The 19,855-nt window shown below is 34.4% G+C and overlaps 1 protein-coding gene and 1 non-coding gene across 2 annotated transcripts in view; one reads left to right on the top strand and one right to left on the bottom strand.

Annotated features, from left to right (window-relative positions):
* DNAJC1 (DnaJ heat shock protein family (Hsp40) member C1) overlaps positions 1-19,855 on the top strand; it is a 149,484-nt gene that overhangs the window by 86,181 nt on the left and 43,448 nt on the right. The window contains exon 8 of the mRNA XM_031444710.1: positions 5,581-5,744. Coding sequence (XP_031300570.1) covers positions 5,581-5,744 — 164 coding nt within the window. The remainder of the gene's footprint in view (positions 1-5,580; positions 5,745-19,855) is intronic.
* LOC116150595 (U6 spliceosomal RNA) lies at positions 13,696-13,799 on the bottom strand. The gene has a single exon (XR_004134328.1). It is a non-coding gene; the product is annotated as a U6 spliceosomal RNA (small nuclear RNA).

Here is a 19,855-nt window from a genome sequence, read left to right as displayed (position 1 = left end):
ATATTCCATGGTATGGATATACCACAGTTTGTTTAACCATTCACCTATTGTAGGACATTTTAGTTTTTGTATTTGTTAGAAATAAGGCTGCTTTGAACAGTCATATAAAAATTTTTGTGTGAACCCTGAAGTGCAGTTGCTGGGCCATATGATAAGTTTATATTGAGAGTTTTAAGAAATTGGCAAATTATTTTCCATAGTTTCTGTACCATTTTATACTCCTACCAGCAATGTATGAGAGATTCAGTCTCTTTGCATCCTGACCAGAATTTGGCATTCTAATTATTTTTTATTTTAGCTGTTCTGATGGGTGTGTAAAGATATCTCACCATAGTCTTAATTTGCATTTCCCTAGTGGATAGTGATATTGAAACATCTTTCATGTTTTTTCATTATTTGTCATGTGTGTATCCTCTGTGGTAAAATCTTTCTTCATGCCTTTGGCCTATTTTCTATTTGGACCTTTTTTTCACTATTGAATTTCTAAGAGTTCTTTATATATATATGTTCTATATATAATTCCTCTTTCAGATATGTGGTTCACTAATATTTTCTCCCAATATGTAGCTTGTCTTTTCATTCTCTTGAGTCTTTCACAGAGATAAAATTTTTAATTCTAATGAAGTCCAATTAATTGTTTTTTATGTGTTGTGCTTTTGATACTATATCAGAGCTCGTCACCAAGCTGTAGTTTCTAAAATTTTTCTCCTGTGTTTTCTTCTAAAATTTTTATAATTTCACATTTAAATCTATGATCCATATTAACTTAATTTTTCTGTAAGGTGTGAGGTTTAGGTTTAAAGGTTTTTGTTTGTTTGTTTGGGTTTTTGTTTTTGTTTTTTGCTTATGGATATCCAGTGTTGTGTTTTTTTTTTTTTAACTATTCTTCCTCCATTGAATTGTTTTTTCACTTTTGTCAAAAATCAGTTGGCCTCACTTATGTAGGGTTTATTCTAGCTTTTCTGTTCTGTTCCATTGGTCTACATTTCTATCCCTCTGCCAATGTGAAGCCTTGTTTATTGCAGCTCTACAGTAAGTCTTAAAATCAGGTAGAGCGATTCTTCCCATTTTCTTTTTTCAAAATGTTTTGTCTGTCCTAGTTCCTTTGCCTTTCCAGATAAATTTTAGAGTAATCTTGTGTATATCTATTAAAAAAAATCTTGCTGGAATTTTGATAGGAATTATGTTAAACTTGTCTATCAATTTGGGGAGAATTGACCTATTTACTATGTTGAGTATATCTCTTCATTTATTTATAGGTTCACTAATTTCTTTCTTTAATGTTTTGTAGTTTTTAGCTTAGAAATCATGTATTTATCTTGGTAAATTTACATCTAAGTGTTTTTTATTTCAAGTGATTGTAAATGATATTGCATTTTTAATTTCAGTTTCCAAATATTCACTTTAAGTAAAGAAATTCAGTTGATATTTGTATGTAGATCTTGTATCCTGCAACCTTTTTGGGTTTACTTACTAGTCCTAGGAGTTTTTACATAAATTCCTTGCGTTTCTATATAGATAGTCATGTCATATGACAACAGGGATAATTTTTTTCCCTTTCCAATTGGTATGCATTTTATTTCCTTTTCATGCCATATTTTGCTAGCTAGTATTTGCAGGTCTTTGCTGACCAGGAGTAGGGAGAGAGGGCATCCTTCCTCTTGTTAAAAACCTCAGGGGGAAAGCTTTATTATTGTTATTTATGATGTTACCTGTAGGTTTTTTGTAGATGCTCTGTTTGAAGTTGAGGAAGTTTCCCTCCATTCCTAGTTTTGAGTTTTTAATCATGACTAATGTTGAATTTTGTTAAATTTTTTTCATCAATAATATGATCATATGACTTTTCTTCTTTGGCCTGTTAATTTGGTGGGTTACACTGATTGAATTTTGAATATTGAACCAGACTTGCATCCCTGCAGTAAATACCATCATGGTGCATAATCCCTTCTATATATTGTTGAATTCTCTTTGCAAATATTTTAAGGATTTTTGCATCTATATTCATGAGAGATATTGGTCTCTAGTTTTCTCTTTTTGTACTGTTAATATGGTTTTGGTATCAGGATAATACTACAACCATATAATGAATTGAGAAGTCTTCTATTTTCTGAAAGAGAATGTATAGAATTGGTGTTAATTCTTTAAACATTTGGTAGAATTCTCTAGTGAAACCATCTAAGCTTGGATATTTCTTTTTTGGCAGTTTTTAAAGTACAAATTAAATATTCTGTATAATTACAAGGCTATTTAAATATCTATACCACATATGTATTACACTGCATAATGAGTGAGTTGAGGTAGTTTGTATTTTGCAAGCAATTGGTCAGCTTCATCTAAATTATCAAATTTATGTGCATAGAGTTGTTCATTTATTATCCTTTTGACGTCTGCATGTCCTATGGTGATTTCTCCTGTTGCAGTGCTAAAATATTGGTAACTTGTTTCCTCACTTTTTTAATCAGCTTTGCCAGATGTTTGTCAGTCTTATTGATCTTTTCAAAGAACCGATTCCTTGTTTCATTGATTTTCTGTATTGCTTTTGTTTTCAACTTCATTGATTTTTGTTCTATTTTTATTGTTTTCTTCTTTCTGCTTGCATTTGGCTTTTTATTTTTCAGTTTTTTGATGTGGAAACTTAGATTACTAACTTGAGGGTTTTCATCTTTTCTGATGCAAGCTTTTAATGTTATACATTTCACTCAGCACTGTTTTTGTGTCACATATTTCAATATATTTTAATTTGATTAAGTTCAGTTTCTTTTTTCCTTGAGATTTCCTTTTTTGATACATGGATTATTTAGAAGTATGTTGTTTAGGTTCGACATGTTTGGGGATTTTCCTGCTATCTTTCTGTTATTGATTTCTAGTTTGATTCCCTTTTCATCAGAAAACCAACTCTATGATTTCAGTTCATTTAAATTTCTTGAGATGTGTTTATGATCCAGGATGTAGTCTATCTTAGTATATGTTTAATGGGCATTTGAAAAGAATGTGTATTCTGCTGCTTTTGGAATATTCTGAAAATAGAAATTAGATCCTGTTGGTTGAGGGTATTGTTAGAAAATCAGCAAAGATACAGAACCTGTTTAGTTATCCTGTCAATTGTTGAGAGAGGGATGTTGAAGTCTTTGATAGTGGTTGTTAATTTGTCTGTTTCTCCTTTCAATTCCATCATTTTTTGCGTCACATATTTTGCAGCTTTGTTATTTGGTACATAGACACAAATTGAAGACCGCTATGTCTTCTTGATGAATTGACCTTGTTTTATCATTATGTAATGTCTCTCTCTGTCCCTGGCATTTTTTTTTGCTCTGAAGTCTACCTAATAGTAATGTAGCTACTCCTGCTTTTTTTCTTTTCGTTTTTAAAATTTTCAGAATCTCTTTGCTTCAGTTCTCTTATGACTGCCCTGAAGATGACCTCTCTGAATATGACTATTCATTGGTGTCCTCTTTTTTTTCTTTTTTTTAGATTCCATATATGAGTGACATCATATGATGTTTGTCTTTCTCTTTCTGGCTTACTTCACTTAGAATGACGATCTCTATGTCCATCCATGTTGTTGCATTGTTTTATTCATTTTAATGGCTGAGTAGTATTCCATTGTATAAATATACCACAACTTCTTTATCCATTCATCTTATCGATGGGCATTTAGGTTGTTGCCATATCTTGGCTATTGTAAACAGTGCTGCTAGGAAAATTGGGGTGCATGTATCCTTTTGAATTAAAGTTCCCTCTGGATATATGCCCAGGAGTGGGATTGCTAGATCAAATGGTAAGTCTGTTTTTAGTTTTTGAGGACTCTCCATACTGTCTTCCATAATGGCTGCACCAAACTACATTCCCACCAACAGTGTAGGAGGGTTCCCTTTTTTCCACACCCTCTCCAGCACATAATTGTAGGCCCCCGCCTGAAGGCTCTAGAGAATAAGCCATGGGCTGAACTGATAAACAAGCTGTGAGAAATGTCACGTAGCTGGCTGGATAAGAGATGGCCTATTTAATGTATCCAGTATGGACGGCTGGATAGCCAATGACGGGTAAGATCCTCAGAGGAGGACAACCTAAGACAGGCACGGCCGGCTGGGTAAGAGATGGCCTACTTAATGAAGTTTTGTGACAAACTTTAAAACAATCTGTCCTTGATCATGTAACATCCTGTGCTTACTGCAGGAGCCTAGGAACCTAAATGGCTTAAGATTATTAACATTGTTATAACTTAGATGGTATGTGAGGCATCATGCATGTCCTATATAAACCCTTTTACAAAAATCAATCAACAGAGTAGCCATCAGCTCTCTCCGCATACAGTGTGTATGTGTACATGATATCACAACACCAACAGTAATTACTATATTAACGTACATTATTTTTTGGCCATTTTTTCTGTTGGGCTACTTACCGTCTTGTCAGTTTATAAGATCTCTTTATGTATTCTATGTATCAGTTTTCTTTTTGTACTCTGAATTGTAGATGATCTTTCTAAATCTGTTATTTCTCTCGATTTGTTTATTCTTTTATCTTTTTATGGCATCTGGGTTTTCAGTCTTAGTTAAGATTTCCTCTTCCTTTAAATAGTACAGATAGTGTTTTAGGTTTATTTTTGGAAGAGTTTTAAAGTCAAGTCTCTTATCCAACTAGGATTTTTATATATATATATATATATGTTGTAAGGTTGTTTCCAATTTTCTTTCAGAAGGATATTCATTTGTGCCAGTATTATTTATTAGATCCTTTTCCCACTGAATTGAAATATTTATGGATTGTCTATTCTCTTCTAGGAATTTGTGTATTCATATGCCAATGTCATATTAATTTTATTATATTGTCATTATAGTACATGTGAAACACACGGAGGCTGGTGAAGATACGGTTATAAGACTGGATGAATTTGACAGTAGTGGTTAAGAATGGAGCTGCTTCTCAGTGTTAATGCTAATCAAAAAAGGATTTAATGAAGAGGCTAATTGATAAATTGATAAACATCGATTGATAACTACTCCTGATGTTGCCAGATTAGATTTTGCCTTGTAAAATACTGAAAAGATGAATATACTCATGAGTATACCGTTACGAGCTAATTTTCTGCCAAGTAGTATGTTAGGGGATGTATAGTTTTCCTCACATCAACTTTGAGGTTAGATACAGCTCCCTTTTACAGAAGAGAAACTGGACACTTGTTCTAAGGGTTAGTTACTTGCCCAGTATTATGCAGCTATTAGGTAGTAGAGGTAGGGTTAGAACACTGATGACCAGGCTCTTTTCATTGGGCCAAAATGAAACGTTTCATGAACAGCACTTTCAAAACTAAAGATATATACAAATTGATATGGGGTTATATCCTAATCATCTATCATTAGCATCTGTGAGTTTTATTTTAAAACAATGTGGTGGATAATGTGCAGTAAAACTTACAGCTAACTATAGCAAAGCAATTCTATTTTGATGAAAGACTAATATATATATATATATGTGTGTGTGTGTTCTTTTAAGATATGGTCTGTGAATATATTATGTTAGAAATTCTTTTTATTCTTTTATTAATTGGTTCTTTTAAACTTTTTTTTTTTTTTTTAGAGCAGAAGAAAGTCAAAGTAAAAAAACCAAAACCTGAATTTCCTACATATACACCCTTAGAAAGTGCATATATTCAGTCTTACGATCATGGAACTTCTATAGAAGAAATTGAGGAGCAAATGGACGATTGGCTGGAAAACAGGAACAGAACACAGAAAAAACAAGTAAGGTTTTAAAAATTTGTTTTCAGTAAAATACATACAGAAAAGTATATAAAATATAAATATACAGCTCAGTAAACTATCACACGGTAAACCAGCTTAACCACTGCCAAAATGAAGAAGTAGAACATTGCCAGTGTCCAGAAGCCACACTCATGCCTTGTCCTGGTCACCACCTTTCTTTTCTTCCACAAAGAGAATGACTGTCCTGACTTCTAACACTGCAGATCAGTTTTTCCTGCTATCTGAAGTTTATAAATGGAATCATCCTATCTTAGTCCATTTGGGCTGCTGTAACAAAAATACAATAGACTGGGTGGCTTAAACGCATTTATTTCTCACAGTTCTGAAGACTGGGAAGTCCAAGATGAAGGCACCAGCAAATTTGGTGTCTGGTGAGGGCCCTCTTCCTGTTCATAGACAGCAGTCTTCTTGCTGTGTCTTCAAGTAGCGGAAGAGGTGAGAGAGCTCCCTGGGGTCTCTTTTATAAGGGCACTAATCCCATTCATGAGAGCTCCACCCTCATGACTTAATCACCCCAAAGGCCCCACCCCCTAATACTATCACACTAGGGGGTTAGGATTGCAGTGTATGGATTGACGGGGACACAGACATTCAGTCTGTAACACATTCCATATCTCCCTCTGCATCTGCTTTCCTGTGTTCAACATAGCATTTGTGAGATTCATTCATTATTGTGTGTCGCAGTAGTTTGTTCATTTTCATTGCTGTACAATCCATTTAGAAATATAGCACAATTTATTTTTATTGGCGCTTTGTGTTATTTTCAGTTTTCAACTATAATGAATAAATTTCCTGTGATCATTATTGTACTTTTAGTACACATATGTGTAAATTTCTATTTTTGAAGTTAAGTTTCAGGATCAACTTTAGTAACTAATTCAGTTTTTTTTAAATGTTTGTTTCAATTTATACCTCAGTAGCAGGATATGAAAATTTCAGTTACTCTACATTCTTACTAACACTGGATTGAGTCTTCTATGTTGTTAATCATTTTGTTAAGTATGTAGTGATGTTTAATTATGGCTTAATTTGCATATCCTTTGGTGACTAAGACTGACCACCTTTTCTTACGTTTGTTGGACATCTATATTCTCCTATGTGAAGTGCCTTTTCAAGTCATTTTTTTATTGTGACCTGTGTTTTTTCATACTGGTTTGTAAAGTTTTAAAAATGTTTCACAAATGAATCTTTGCACGTTTTTCTTCGACTCTGGCTTGTCCTTTTCACTCTCCTAATGGTGTCTTTTGATGGAACAGAGTTATCAGTTTGAATCATCAATCGTTTCCTTTCCTTTATTTGGTGTTTTTTTGTGTCATGTTTAAGAAGTATTTTCCCACTTTGCAGTCATAACGATATTTCCAAATCTTTCTAGAAGCTTTAATATTCTACTTTTTACATTTAGATTTGCAATCGCCTGGAGTTAATATTTGTGTTTAGTGTGAAGTAATGATCAAGTTTAATTTTTTTTCAGAAGTTTTCCAAACCAATTGACTCTATACCAATTAATGAAATGATTGCTTGCTGCAGCTCTGCATGTGCCACCTTTATTATAAAACAAGTATCCATAATGTCTTGGTCTGTTTCTAGACTTTCTCCTTTGTACCGTTAATCTGCTCCATCCTGGTGCTGATGCCACACGGTCTTCATCACTGTAGCCGCACAGTAGGTGTCTGGTTCAGTAATTTTCCAGCTTTGTTTTCCTCCTGTAAGATTGCCACTTCACATTCACATAAAAATTTTTAAAATAGCTTGTCATTTTCCACAAATTATGCAGTTGAGATATTCATTTGGGATTACATTGAATATATAGATTAATTTTTGAAGGGTTGGCATCCAGACAGCATTGACTCTGCAACCCATGAATAAATCCATTCATGCAAGTCTTGAAAAAAATTTAAATAATTTGTTGAAGGTTTTTGTGTGTACATATTGCAGATTAAAAAAATATATTCTTAGGTATTTAATGCTTTTAGATAACATATATGATATTTTTTTAAATTTTACTTTCCAATTATATTTGCTATAGAAATACAATTGATTTTGATATAATAACCCTGTATCCTGCAACCTTGCCAAATTTATTTTTTAATTCTAACAGTTTCTTTGAGTTTTATATCTTTTTTCTTTTGTGCTGATATGGATCTGTAGTACATGCAGACTAGAAGTGATGGTAATTCATATCCTTGTTTTGTTTCCAATCTCAAAAAAGCGTTCATTATTAAGTTATAATTTCATCATTAAAATTATGTATCACTTTTATTGTTTAACTTTAAAATATATGTTGTAGGCTTTTTTTATTGAGACACACTTCACATAACAACATTTACCATTTAAAAGTACACACACTTCAGTGATTTTAGTCTATTCACTGTGTTGTACAACCATCACCACTGTCTAATTTAAGAACATTTTCATCACACACACACAAAAAATAACACTCTACCTCTTAGCAGTTAGGTCCAATTCTCTGCTCTCCCCTTTCCTGGCAACCATTAATCTACTTTCTGTCTGTATGGATTTGCCTGTTGTATACCTTTCACATAATTGATACCATACAATATGTGGTCTTTTGTGTTTGGCTTGGCTTGTTTTCAAGATTTATCCATGTTGTGGTCCTTAACAGCCACTGTAGTAGAATCTGTAGTAATGTATCTTCTTTGACTTCTGATTTTGGTAATTTGTGTCTTCTGTTTTAGTTTTGGTCAGGATCTCTACAAGTCTTTAAAAGTACATTCATTTTACTGATTTTCTTTTTTAAAAAATCAGCTTTTGGTTTCACTGATTTTTCTCTGTTTTTTTTTTTTTAGCTTTTTATTTCATTGATTTCTGCTATTAATTTGTTCTTGTCTTCTACTTATTTTGGGTTTAATTTGCTGTTTTTCTGATTTCTTTAGGTGGATGCTTAGGTCATTGATTTCAGAACTTCCTTCTTTTCTAAGTATTAATGTGAGTTTCCTTTGAGTGTTATTTATTTAAATGTAGAGCTTTATGTTTTTTAATATTTGTATATTTATAGCTGTATCTCACAAATTTTGATATCATGTATTCATTTTCATTTGGTTCAAAACAGCCTAATTTTTCTTGTGATTTCCTTTTTGACTCACGTTTAGTTTCCTAAAAGATAGATACTTTCCAGAAATCTCTTATTGCCTTCTATTTGTATATAGTTTTTCTTATTTAAGTTTACAGATTTAGAAATTTGGGATGAGCATTTAATTCATCTGTGTTTAGTATAATTACTGATATTTGGGAGTTCAAATTTATCATCCTAGTATTTGCTTTCTATTTGTCCCTTTTTCTTTTTCTTTTTCCTCTCGTGCTTTCTTTTGGATTAATTTTTAATTTCCATTTCTCCCCTCCATGAACTTGTTATCATTATCCACTCTTTTATTCTTCTTTTAGTGAATATATACTATTCAGTATGCATCTTACTACAGTCTTGCATGAGTTTCTGTTGCTACTCCCCAGACAATAAAATGATCTTTGACCCTTTACTTCATCTATTTTTTCCTGTATTTTGTGTGTTATGTGTTGAGTTGTGTCCCCCCAAAATTTAAATATTAAAGCCCTAACTCCTAGCACCTCAGAAAGTGATAATTTGGAAATAGGGTCACTGCATTTGTAACTAGTTAAAAGGAAGTAGTTTTTGTGTGCAGAACTGTGTAATGATACAGCATTTCATTCCTTGGGTTTCCTTGTTTCAAAGCCTATATTCTTCTCTCATTAGAATTTTTACTTATGGTTTCTGTGGTTGAACTGACTGTAGAGATGTGCACACTTTAATACTCAATAAGTAGTTGTTAAACTAATCAAGTGTCCAAAGTAATTTATTGTGGTGACTTTTGCTGAGACACAGTAATGGAGGCGTGGAAGACAAAACACTGGATCCCTAAGATGGAGAGACCTGATCTCTAGTGTTAGCATCACTGTTTGCTACCTGTGTGGTCTGGGTTTTAGTTTTCTGATTACTTGGCACTGTAGAAAAAGCGTAAAATTATCTGGGCTGTCTACCTTAGAGGTAAAAGTATATATGTTAGAACATTCTGTAAACTGAGAAACCCTAAAACGTAGTTTTCCTTGTATTCTACCTTTCTTTGGAATCCTCCTGTCATGTTCAAAGTTTTCATCAACACTTAAATTTTTCTTTTGTCCTTTTATTAGTAGAAACCAAATGAAGAGAAATACATGATGCTTGTATTAGGAAGTTGACTCTGCTGCTTTGTATTAAGTTGACAGTTTCTTTAAGAGATTCTCTGATCAGTCTCTTAACTAGTTTTTGTTTTGTCCACTATATATTTGGAAAGGTTTTCAGTACCATGTCTGTAATGTCACAAAGTTTTGCTGTAAAATATGTAATGGAGAGATGAACTTTTAGTAAAGGTTGCCCTGGGCATATGACGTGGTGGTGAATGACCATAGACAGGCTGTGCATCTGTATAGCTCATACAGAGAAGCTGCATGAATAAAATACCGTAGTAGGAAGCTAGCTCTTGAGTTTACTGATAGTTCCAAGTTAAATAGAAGAAATACAAAAATTTTTTATCATCATCTCTTTTTTTAATGGAGGTTTTTAATGGAGGTACTGGGGATAGAACCCATGACCTCATGCACGCTAAGCACGTGTTCTGCCACTGAGCTACACCCTCCCCCACCATCATCATTCTTGACATCTTGGGTCAGATACTGTCCTGTGTGCTTTACATCGAGCTGCCCATTTAACCCTCATAAGAACCCTAAGTTAGTAACATTTTTCCATTTTACGAGGGATGTTTGATTATCACAGGTACTGTGCTATATTTAGTTCAATGATAGGCAGTTGCTGTTTTTCAGAGCAAAAACATTCAAATAGGAATTTTACATGGCCCACCAGTGTAAGTAAATTAGGCATTAATCCATCTGTGGAGTTTCTTAACCTTCGTAAGATTTTGAAAGGGTCAAACCCAGGTAATTTCTCCCCGATTTTGCCGGGGCTTTCATCAGTGTCAGTGCCTACAGCACTTTGAAGCAATGAGTGAAAGATGACAAATATTCAGACTGTAGGACTATTAGATAAAAAGCAAAATATAAAAAGTTATTTCTGATTATAATTATCTGACATAAGTTGGTGATTGTCATTTGTTTTCAATTTCTGAAACAGTGTAGTTACATATTTTAAGTCCATTAAGCAAGTGTCAAACATTTTTTGTATGAAAACAACCATTCATATATATGATTAATAAAAGTGAGATTTGAATGAGTCATTGGGTAAGCCAAACAAAATAATTTTCCACCATAAATATTGTAACAAAGAAACGTTTTTAAAATAAAATAGTGTCTTCTCTTTTCCCCCGATGACCTGGTGGTGATGTTGTGCAGTGTTTTATGGAGGAGACCTGGATTTCATTCCTGTTCTCGTTATCTCTCTCCCTGGGGCTGCAATGAATAAAATAAGAAATAAAATCACTACCCTGCATCCTTATTGCTGTCGGCTGTATCCTTGTCAGATTTCATAAGCGAAGCTAGATGGGGCCTGGCTAGTACTGGGATGGAAGACCTCAAAACAAAGTCTGTGGAACACACATCTTCCATGCAGCCAGTATGTCGTCTCCCTTGACCCCTTGTCTTACAGTCATTATGGTGCTATCCTGTTTACTACTTGATTGATTTACTTGCTCGAGGAAATTTTTTTAGAAAAAAGTCTTTAAAGTAAATGCATTTCTAGTCATTTAAATCAATACCTTTATTTATCTTCCCTTTTCAAATTTGAGAGACTATTTAGTTTGAAAAGTGTTTGGCTGTATTCTTCAAAAGATAGTATTCCAACCAGCAGTGTGTTTTATTGTTTAAAAATTTCCTTTCTCAGGGACTTCTCATTTTATTCATCTCTGTAAAGTGTTCTCTGTTTCTGTTCTGTTTTGAGAGGTAGTGTTGCTCTTATTTTACAAATAATTTACAACACATGAAATTATTTTTAAGACACACATAATGTAATTGTGTGAAGATAGAAAAATTAGAAATTTTTTTGTTCCATTTAAAACCTGGATTATCTGCATACTCCCCTTAATTTTACATTTTAATTTTAAAAACTCAAATACCAATCATTTAAATTAGATCTTTGTATATGTGTGTATGTGTATATTTAATATATAATGCATGTAATTCACTTAAAAATGCACTAATGTTTTAACCATGAATGGACCCAATCTACCTACAGCTGTTCCTCCCAAAACGCACAAACACAGCTTTCAGAATTACAGATGGTAAATATACATGCATGCATGCACATACACAAACACACATACATACCTAAGTTCTCTAACCCACTGGTTTTCTTTCTTTGTCTGTTTCTGCCTTCCACCCCTTCCTCCATCCTTCTTCCTTCCTTCGTACAAAGGAAACGACATTTTACACAGAACCCCACTATATAAAAGACAGATACAATGCTAAGTTTCTCTGGTTAATGTCAGAAGGAAGGAGGCTGCAGTCCCATCCATTTAGCCTCTTCCTCACCCCATGAGGCAAGGCATCTTGGAAAAACCCTAAAGTTCTAAGAAACATGCCTGCCCTCCTCAGTTTCACATTTTTTCATATACACGAAAATTTAATGTTTTGAAAGAGTTATGATTAGTACAGAAAAGTGAGTAAACAAAAACAACAGTAAGAACAGAAACAAAATCAGTTTATTGTGGGAAAATAGATACTAGAATAGAGAGAACAGGTGTGTGAATGTGAAATTTATTTTATATATATTTTTTAAATTGAAGTATAGTCAGTTTACATTGTTGTATCAATTTCTGGTGTACAGCACATGCTTCAGTCATACATGAACATACATATATTCATTTTCATATTCTTTTTCACCATGTTACTATGAGATACTGAATATAGTTCCCTGTGCTATACAGTATGAACATGTTTATTTTATATATAGAAGTTAGTATCTGCAAATTTCGAACTCCCAATTTATCCCTTCCCACTCCCTTCCCCCACCTCATAACCATGTTTGTTTTCTATGTCTGTACGTCTGTTTCTGTTTTGTAACTAAGTTCATTTATCTTTTTTTTTTTTTTTAGATTCCACATATGAGTGATGCCGTGTGGTATTTTTCTTTCTCTTTCTGGATTACTTCACTTCGAATGACAATCTCTAGGTCCATTCATGTTGCTGCAAATGGCATTATTTTGTTATTTTTCATGGCTGAGTAGTATTCCATTATATAAATATATGACAACTTCTTTATCTAGTCATCTGTCAGTGGACATTTAGGTTGTTTCCATGTCTTGGCAATTGTAAATAGTGCTGCTAGGAATACTGGGTGCATGTATCTTTTTGAATTAAGGTTCCCTCTGGATATATGCCCAGGAGTGGGATTACTGGGTCATATGATAAGTCTGTTTTTAGTCTTCTGAAGAATCTCCGTACTGTTTTCTGTAACGGCTGCACCAAATCACATTCCCACTAGCAGTGTAGCAGGGTTCCCTTTTCTCCACACCCTCTCCAGCCTTTATCATTTGTGGACTTTTGAATGATGGCCATTCTGACTGGAGTGAAGTGATACCTCACTGTAGTTTTGATTTGCATTTCTCTGATAATTAGTGATATTGAGCATTTTTTCATATGCCTGTTGCCCAATTGTATGTCTTTTTTTTTTTTTTTTTTTTTTTCATTTGTATGTCTTCATTGGAGAATTGCTTGTTTATGTCTTTTGCCCATGTTTGGATTGGGTTGTTTGCTTTTTTCTTTTTAAGTTGTACGAGCTGTTGATATATTCTGGAGATTAAGCCCTTGCCAGTCTCATCTTTTGCAAATATTTTCTCCCATTCCATAGGTTGCCATTTTGTTTTGCTTATGGGTTTCCTTTGCTGTGCAAAAGCTTGTAAGTTTGATAAGGTCCCATTTGTTTATTTTTGCTTTTATTTCTATTGCCTGGGTAGACTGCCCTAGGAGAACAAGAAATATGGAATGCTTCACGAATTTGCATGTCATCCTTGCTCAGGGGCCATGCTTGTCTCTGTATCGTTCCAATTTTAGTATCTATGTTGCCAAAGTGAGCATAAGAAAGTTATTTAAATGAAAAAGAAGGGCATAATAACACTTAGAACTGTGAGCATGGGCCTGAAAAGTGTTCAACAGTGACTCCTGGTAGTTTCTTATTCTACTCTTATGCCAAATCCTCTTCATTTCTGTTTAGAATGACTCCATACCAAAATTAAACCTCCAGAGTTATAGCAATTTGTTAAAGATGGATGGCATGTTTTTCTTTATGAAATAAAAATGGTTATTTACTTATATTTTGGAGTATTCCAGAACTGATCTATCTTATAATTTAGTACCATTTAAGATAATATTCCCTATGTGTCATCAGTGACTTTTCTGGAAGTAGTTTTTCAAGTATTTACAGTGTTACTCATTTTAAACCAGCCTTCTTTATAAAAAATTTTTAGAATACCCATGGGAGTGGTGGGTTGGTAAATTTTTTAAAATTGATTCTTTGGAGAGAAAAAATAGCCTCAATTTGCAGCATTTGCCAATTTTAGTGGTAATTACTTCCATCATGGCTGATTTGAAATTATCAACGTGAAGTTACTGAAAGTGGAGTTGGGAGAAGATGCTCAGTAGTGGTTTATCTTTATGTAATATTTCCACCATGTAGATGTGCCTGTCCTCAAAGGCATACATAGTAATACAATGTAGTAAAATAGTTAGGAAGCAATGAGTTTTGACTATTACCTTTTTAGTATAATTCAACTAATTATAATTTTATATAATTTTTTACTGATGGATACATTTAACAGCTGGCGCACCCATTTCCTGAAACTTTAGCAGTTGGCGCTCATGAGCTGGCACAGGTGGGCTCCAGCACACCACCATCCCTGGGAAAACTCAGCTTTTCCTCTGTTAAATCTGATTCCGCCGTCTTTCATCTGTCTTTAAGATTCACTGTAGCTATGCAGGTTATTTTGCTATGAGTATTTAGGGGATACTTAGAGGATATAAATATTATCTTGTTTTCTGCTTCTTTTATCGGTTTGTTCTGTCTGTATTATTAAATCATCTATTATATTATTCTGCAGTCATTTGATATCTTACCTTCCTCTTACTTGCCTAGCAAGATAACTGTAAACGTATCAGAATGATTATCTTTGCCATGTCTGAACAACAGAACCAAAAGAAACAAGCCCTAAGTACACTGGAGTATTGGTGAGATATTTTTGTTGCTAGATCTTCACCTACCTAAAACTGCCTAGATTGATCTGTTTTATTGGTAAGAACAGGATTTTCATTTTAAAAGCTTTTTAATGTAATTAGTTTGATAACAGCTGAAGTCTCCCGTGAGAGGTCTCAATCTGTTACCAAGCAATTAACTATTTGTATTCAGCTTGCCACTGAATATTTTATCGTTTATTAGTTTACCCTTTAATAAAATTGTTTTGCACTTTCTAAAACATGTTTATATTTTCAAAATAATTCGGCCATGGCAATATTAGATCTAGAATATCTGCTATTTCTAAAAGATAAATTTGAACTTTGCCTGTTAGAAAATCATATATTTTGCTCAGTTGGTCTTTTGTATTTAAGCTGTTTCTCACCTAAGGAAAGCTTCAGGAAGAAAAGGAAAATTCTTTTGAAACATTGTCTCCGACTATTGTAGAATGGATAGCTAAAAAGACACCCCAGTGAATGAATTATTATATGATGCTATTAAAAGTGTGTTCAGGGTTCTCTTGACCTTCATGACAGAAAATAACCAGTAGACTTGAAAGCACAAAAAAGTGAAATATTCACTATTTATGTGTTTGGGATTCTTATTTTATTAAAATCCTACTTTAAGTCTATTAAAATCACTTTCTACAAACATTAAGCACCTATATTTTGTAAGAGTCTCTTAGCGGTATAACTTGCTTGATAACATGAGGACAAAGGATGTCAAATCTCTCAATATTCCACACAAATTTCTGACTTTAAGCCCATCCCGATCAGCGTGTGCAGGAAGTCCACAGTCATTCTTTGAGGCTTTCCCAGTCCCTTCCTTAGATGTCTCTCCAACAAGACGTCACTCTCTTTTACTGTGACTACTGCTTTGCTCGTTCCCTGAGAATGCCCTCTCCTTCTGGAGTGAGTCCCATTTGCTTGTCATACTGGTTTGGCCAGCGTGATGCCTGTTGTCTCTGACCCAGCAGGAGACCCACCGGCACCTGCTCTGCCTCCCGCCAGGCCAGCCGGGGTGGCGGGGTTGGGGGGCCTCGCCCACCTCCGAGTTCAGGCGTCTTCACTCCCTTACAGATCCCGCTGCCCCCAGGGCGCTGCGCGCGCACCGGACAGTGCCGGGCCGATCCGCCTTCCAAGTTTCAGGAGCTCTTCTCCCCGTGAAAGTTACCTCGCTCTTTTCTTCACCCCTTTTATTTTCGCTCAGATTTTCTTTTCCACCCTTTTCTCTTTATACACAAATGCAGCCTGATGGCTTCAGTAAGCACGGATGGTTCTGATCTAGGACACATTTCTTTTAAGCAGGAAAAGTAAACCATATCCAGGCTTTTATATCCTGCTGTATTTAAAGTCTTAGTAACTCCTCTTATACAAGTTTTCTCTGAGTGGGAAGAGAGAGAATGAATAATTACAGTACGCCGCTTTACAGAGTAAGATAAAAAGAATGCACAAAATAAGAAACTACCTTTCTGTGGACTAGAATAAGTACAGATTTATGTACGAGTCTGTATATCAGTGCATGTACTCAAGTACATATATGAGTAGACAACAAAGGATGCTGTGAGAATTAAGTGAAATAAATATGTAAAAGTGGAAGACACATCATAGCCCTTCAATAAAAATTAATCTTAATTAGATAATTTTCTAGAAGAAATAATGGTTTTTATGGACAAGGTGGGTGTTGAGCAGCATGTTTTATTCTACTAATACTCTCTGGCACTGTCTTTAGTTTCATAATTTCATAGATAGTTGGGAAATTTTTTATTATTACAATCATTCCTCTTGTGATGAGTATTTGACTTTAACTCTATTTATAAATTTATTTTCTTCTTAGAAACTTTCTCCAATGGAAACAGTTTACGATCAATTTGAAGAATGCTAATTGATAATTAAGTCTGTAAAGTGAGTCTTTTGTTAAGCCTGGGCATCTTGTAATTAATGACTGCTATGGCACCACCTGCTCTGTTCTGCCTTGAATCTTATCACATCGATGTTGCTTTGAAATCTGAGAATGCTTTCCACTTCCTGACAACTAATACGCTACTTGTTCTAGTCAGACATCATATTACTGACGAGCTGAATACCATTTCCCGTTTCTTTTTCCTGTATCTCTAAGTGAACCACATTTGTCTTAGGATTACGATGTTATATTAAACATACTTAAATAAATCAGATTTTTTTTTGCAGAAGGAAGGAGATCATAGAAAAGATGAATCATAGTATATTAAATGCTCTCCAGATGTAAAATTTTGATAATATTTTAAAAATAACTAGGTGTACCTATGGAGAGAGAGTTATGAAAACTCTTGGAGAGGAAGTTTTTAAAAATTCCCATTTCTTTCTGATCTTCCTTTTATACTATAAGGGTTTTTCTCTCTATTCCATTGTATAGGATTTGCTTTTTGTGCTTTGTATTGTTTCCTTGGATCCAGTCCTCTTTATAACAAAAGTAACTTTTTAGGAATAAACTGAGATATAATTCTTACATTATTACTACTTGGTCACATGCATTGTTCCTCTGTTCCACTATAAACCACCTGGTGGTTGAGTTCATGCCCTTTTAACTTTATATTCACTGTAGTGTCTGTAGGGTAAATGTTAATTGAATTGAATTTGGTTGTTGAATTAAACTGATCCCATTAATTTACTTCACTCTGTCACTTAATACCCATTACATGGTCTTACCCTTTATGTGTTTATCTTTCAAAAGATAATCTTTTTTCCATGAGTTGAAAGTTCCTGGGAGTATCTCACCATATTCGCAACTAGAAATCACAAGGGTAGGGCCAGTTTATTCTGATACTGGATTAGATTCAAGTTGCTGGACCACAAAAACAGTTTTCTAGTGTCAGTCTTTTCAGAAGAGATATTCTAATGCAACAATATGGTTAGTACTAAGAAAATAGTAATAACTTCGTCTACCTAAATAAAATGCCAAGGCCAAAGTGTGTTCCTGATGGCTGAGTTTTTCATTTGTCATGTGGATCAGACTCCTCCCACAAATGGGATCACTTTATTCTCTCCCGTGCTGAATCTATATGTTAAGCCAAATTACATGTAGAAGACCCTTTGCCAGTATACCATGAAAATCACTTTCTCATGACCCAAAGATACTCACGTAGAGAGTGAATTTTTGGAAGACATGTTGAGCAAAGAAATAAAAGTAAAACATTTCAAAACATGTTGAAGATAAGTGGTAGGCCATTGTGTCTAGATTCTAGAACATGGTGGGCGTATACTACGAGATAAGGCTGGAAAGGCAGGTCAGTAACAAAATGTAGAAGGTTTTGAATGCCAGGCTAAGAAGTTTACATTTTATATTTTATGTAGTGGGGAATCTGTGGATTTTGAGCTAAGAAGGAGTGGGGTGTTGATGTGCTGTTTTATAAAAATGACTCTAACATTAGCAGACTGTGGAGTGAGAGTAGAAAGGAAAGAAATTCCAGAAATGATGCGGAAATAAAGTTCAGATTTGCCTGTAATCATAGCTAGCTAGTAAATAGTAGAGCCAGGGTTCAAATGGTCTATCTGACCCTAAAACCAATACACCATCCACCCCCCACAACATAAAGATAGTCATCCCTCAGTATTCATAGGGGGTTGGTTCCAGGACACTGCTCCCAACCCCAGGACACCACAATCCCCAGATACTCCTTGTAAGAATGGCGTAGTATTTGCATCTTACCTATGTACTTCCTCCCTATATTTCAGTAATCTCTAGATTACTTATAATACCTAATACAGTGTGAATACTGTGTAAATACAGTGTAAATGCTGTGTAAGCAGTTGCTAGCATGCAGCAAATTAAAATTTTGCTTTTTGGCACTTTCTGGAATTTTTTTCCTGATTATTTTCAATCCGGACGGAGATGGTTGAATCTGCAGATGCAGAACCGATGGATATGGAGGGCCATCTGTATATTTTATTAAAATTATGTAAACATCTGTTTATTAGGAGACAGAACCATGTATTTTCATTTTTATGTCCCAGGGTCTTAGCACAGTGCCTAAATACAGTGGGCACCCCATTAGTTTGATCAGTGAACATTTATTGGCCACCTGCTAGGCATTGTGCTAGGGTGTGCATATGATTCAGCTCTAGTGATATTGTCAGTTGTTTCTAAGTAACTCACCAATGTACACATACACACCAGTTTATGAGAGTTCCTGTTGTTCCACATCCCTGCTCACATTTGGTATTTATGTCTTTTTTTTTTTTAATCGTTTTAGCTCTTCTAGTGGATATACCAATGTGGGTTTTTTAATAATTTTTTTCAATCATTGAGGAGAAAGTCACGTAACATAAAACTAACCTTTCAAAAGTCAACGATTCAGTAGCATTTAGTACATTCAGTATTTTACAGCCACCACCTTGGTCTAGCACCGAAACATTTCATTACCCCAAAAGGAAACCCCTGTGCCTATTACCCAGTTGCTCCCCATTATCCAATCCTGTCCCCACCAGCCTATAGCAACCACTAATCTTCATTTTGTCTCCATGGATTTACCTATTTTGGATATTTCTTATAAATGGAATCGTACAGTATGTGACCTTTTGTTTCTGGCTTCTTTCACTTAGCATGTTTTGATATTCATCCACATTGTAGCAGGTATCAGTCCTTTTTATGGCTGAATAACATTCCATTTTATATATATACCACAATTTGTTTATCCATTTTCAATTGATGAACTTTGGGACTATTCTGCCTCTTGGATGCTAATGAACATGTGTGTATGTATATTTGTTTGAGTACCTTTATCTGTTCCAAAGTGGAATTGCTGGGATATATGGTAATTTTATGTTGAGCCTTTTGAGGAACCTCTAATCTGTTTTTCCATAACAGCTGAACCGTTCTACATTCTCACCAGCAGTATACAAGGATTTCATTTTCACATCTTCTTATC

The sequence above is a fragment of the Camelus dromedarius genome, chromosome 26 (assembly GCF_036321535.1).
Source record: "Camelus dromedarius isolate mCamDro1 chromosome 26, mCamDro1.pat, whole genome shotgun sequence".
NCBI lineage: Eukaryota > Metazoa > Chordata > Mammalia > Artiodactyla > Camelidae > Camelus > Camelus dromedarius.
The sequence above is the reverse complement of the archived record's forward strand: the minus strand, read 5'-3'. Positions and strand labels throughout refer to the sequence as shown.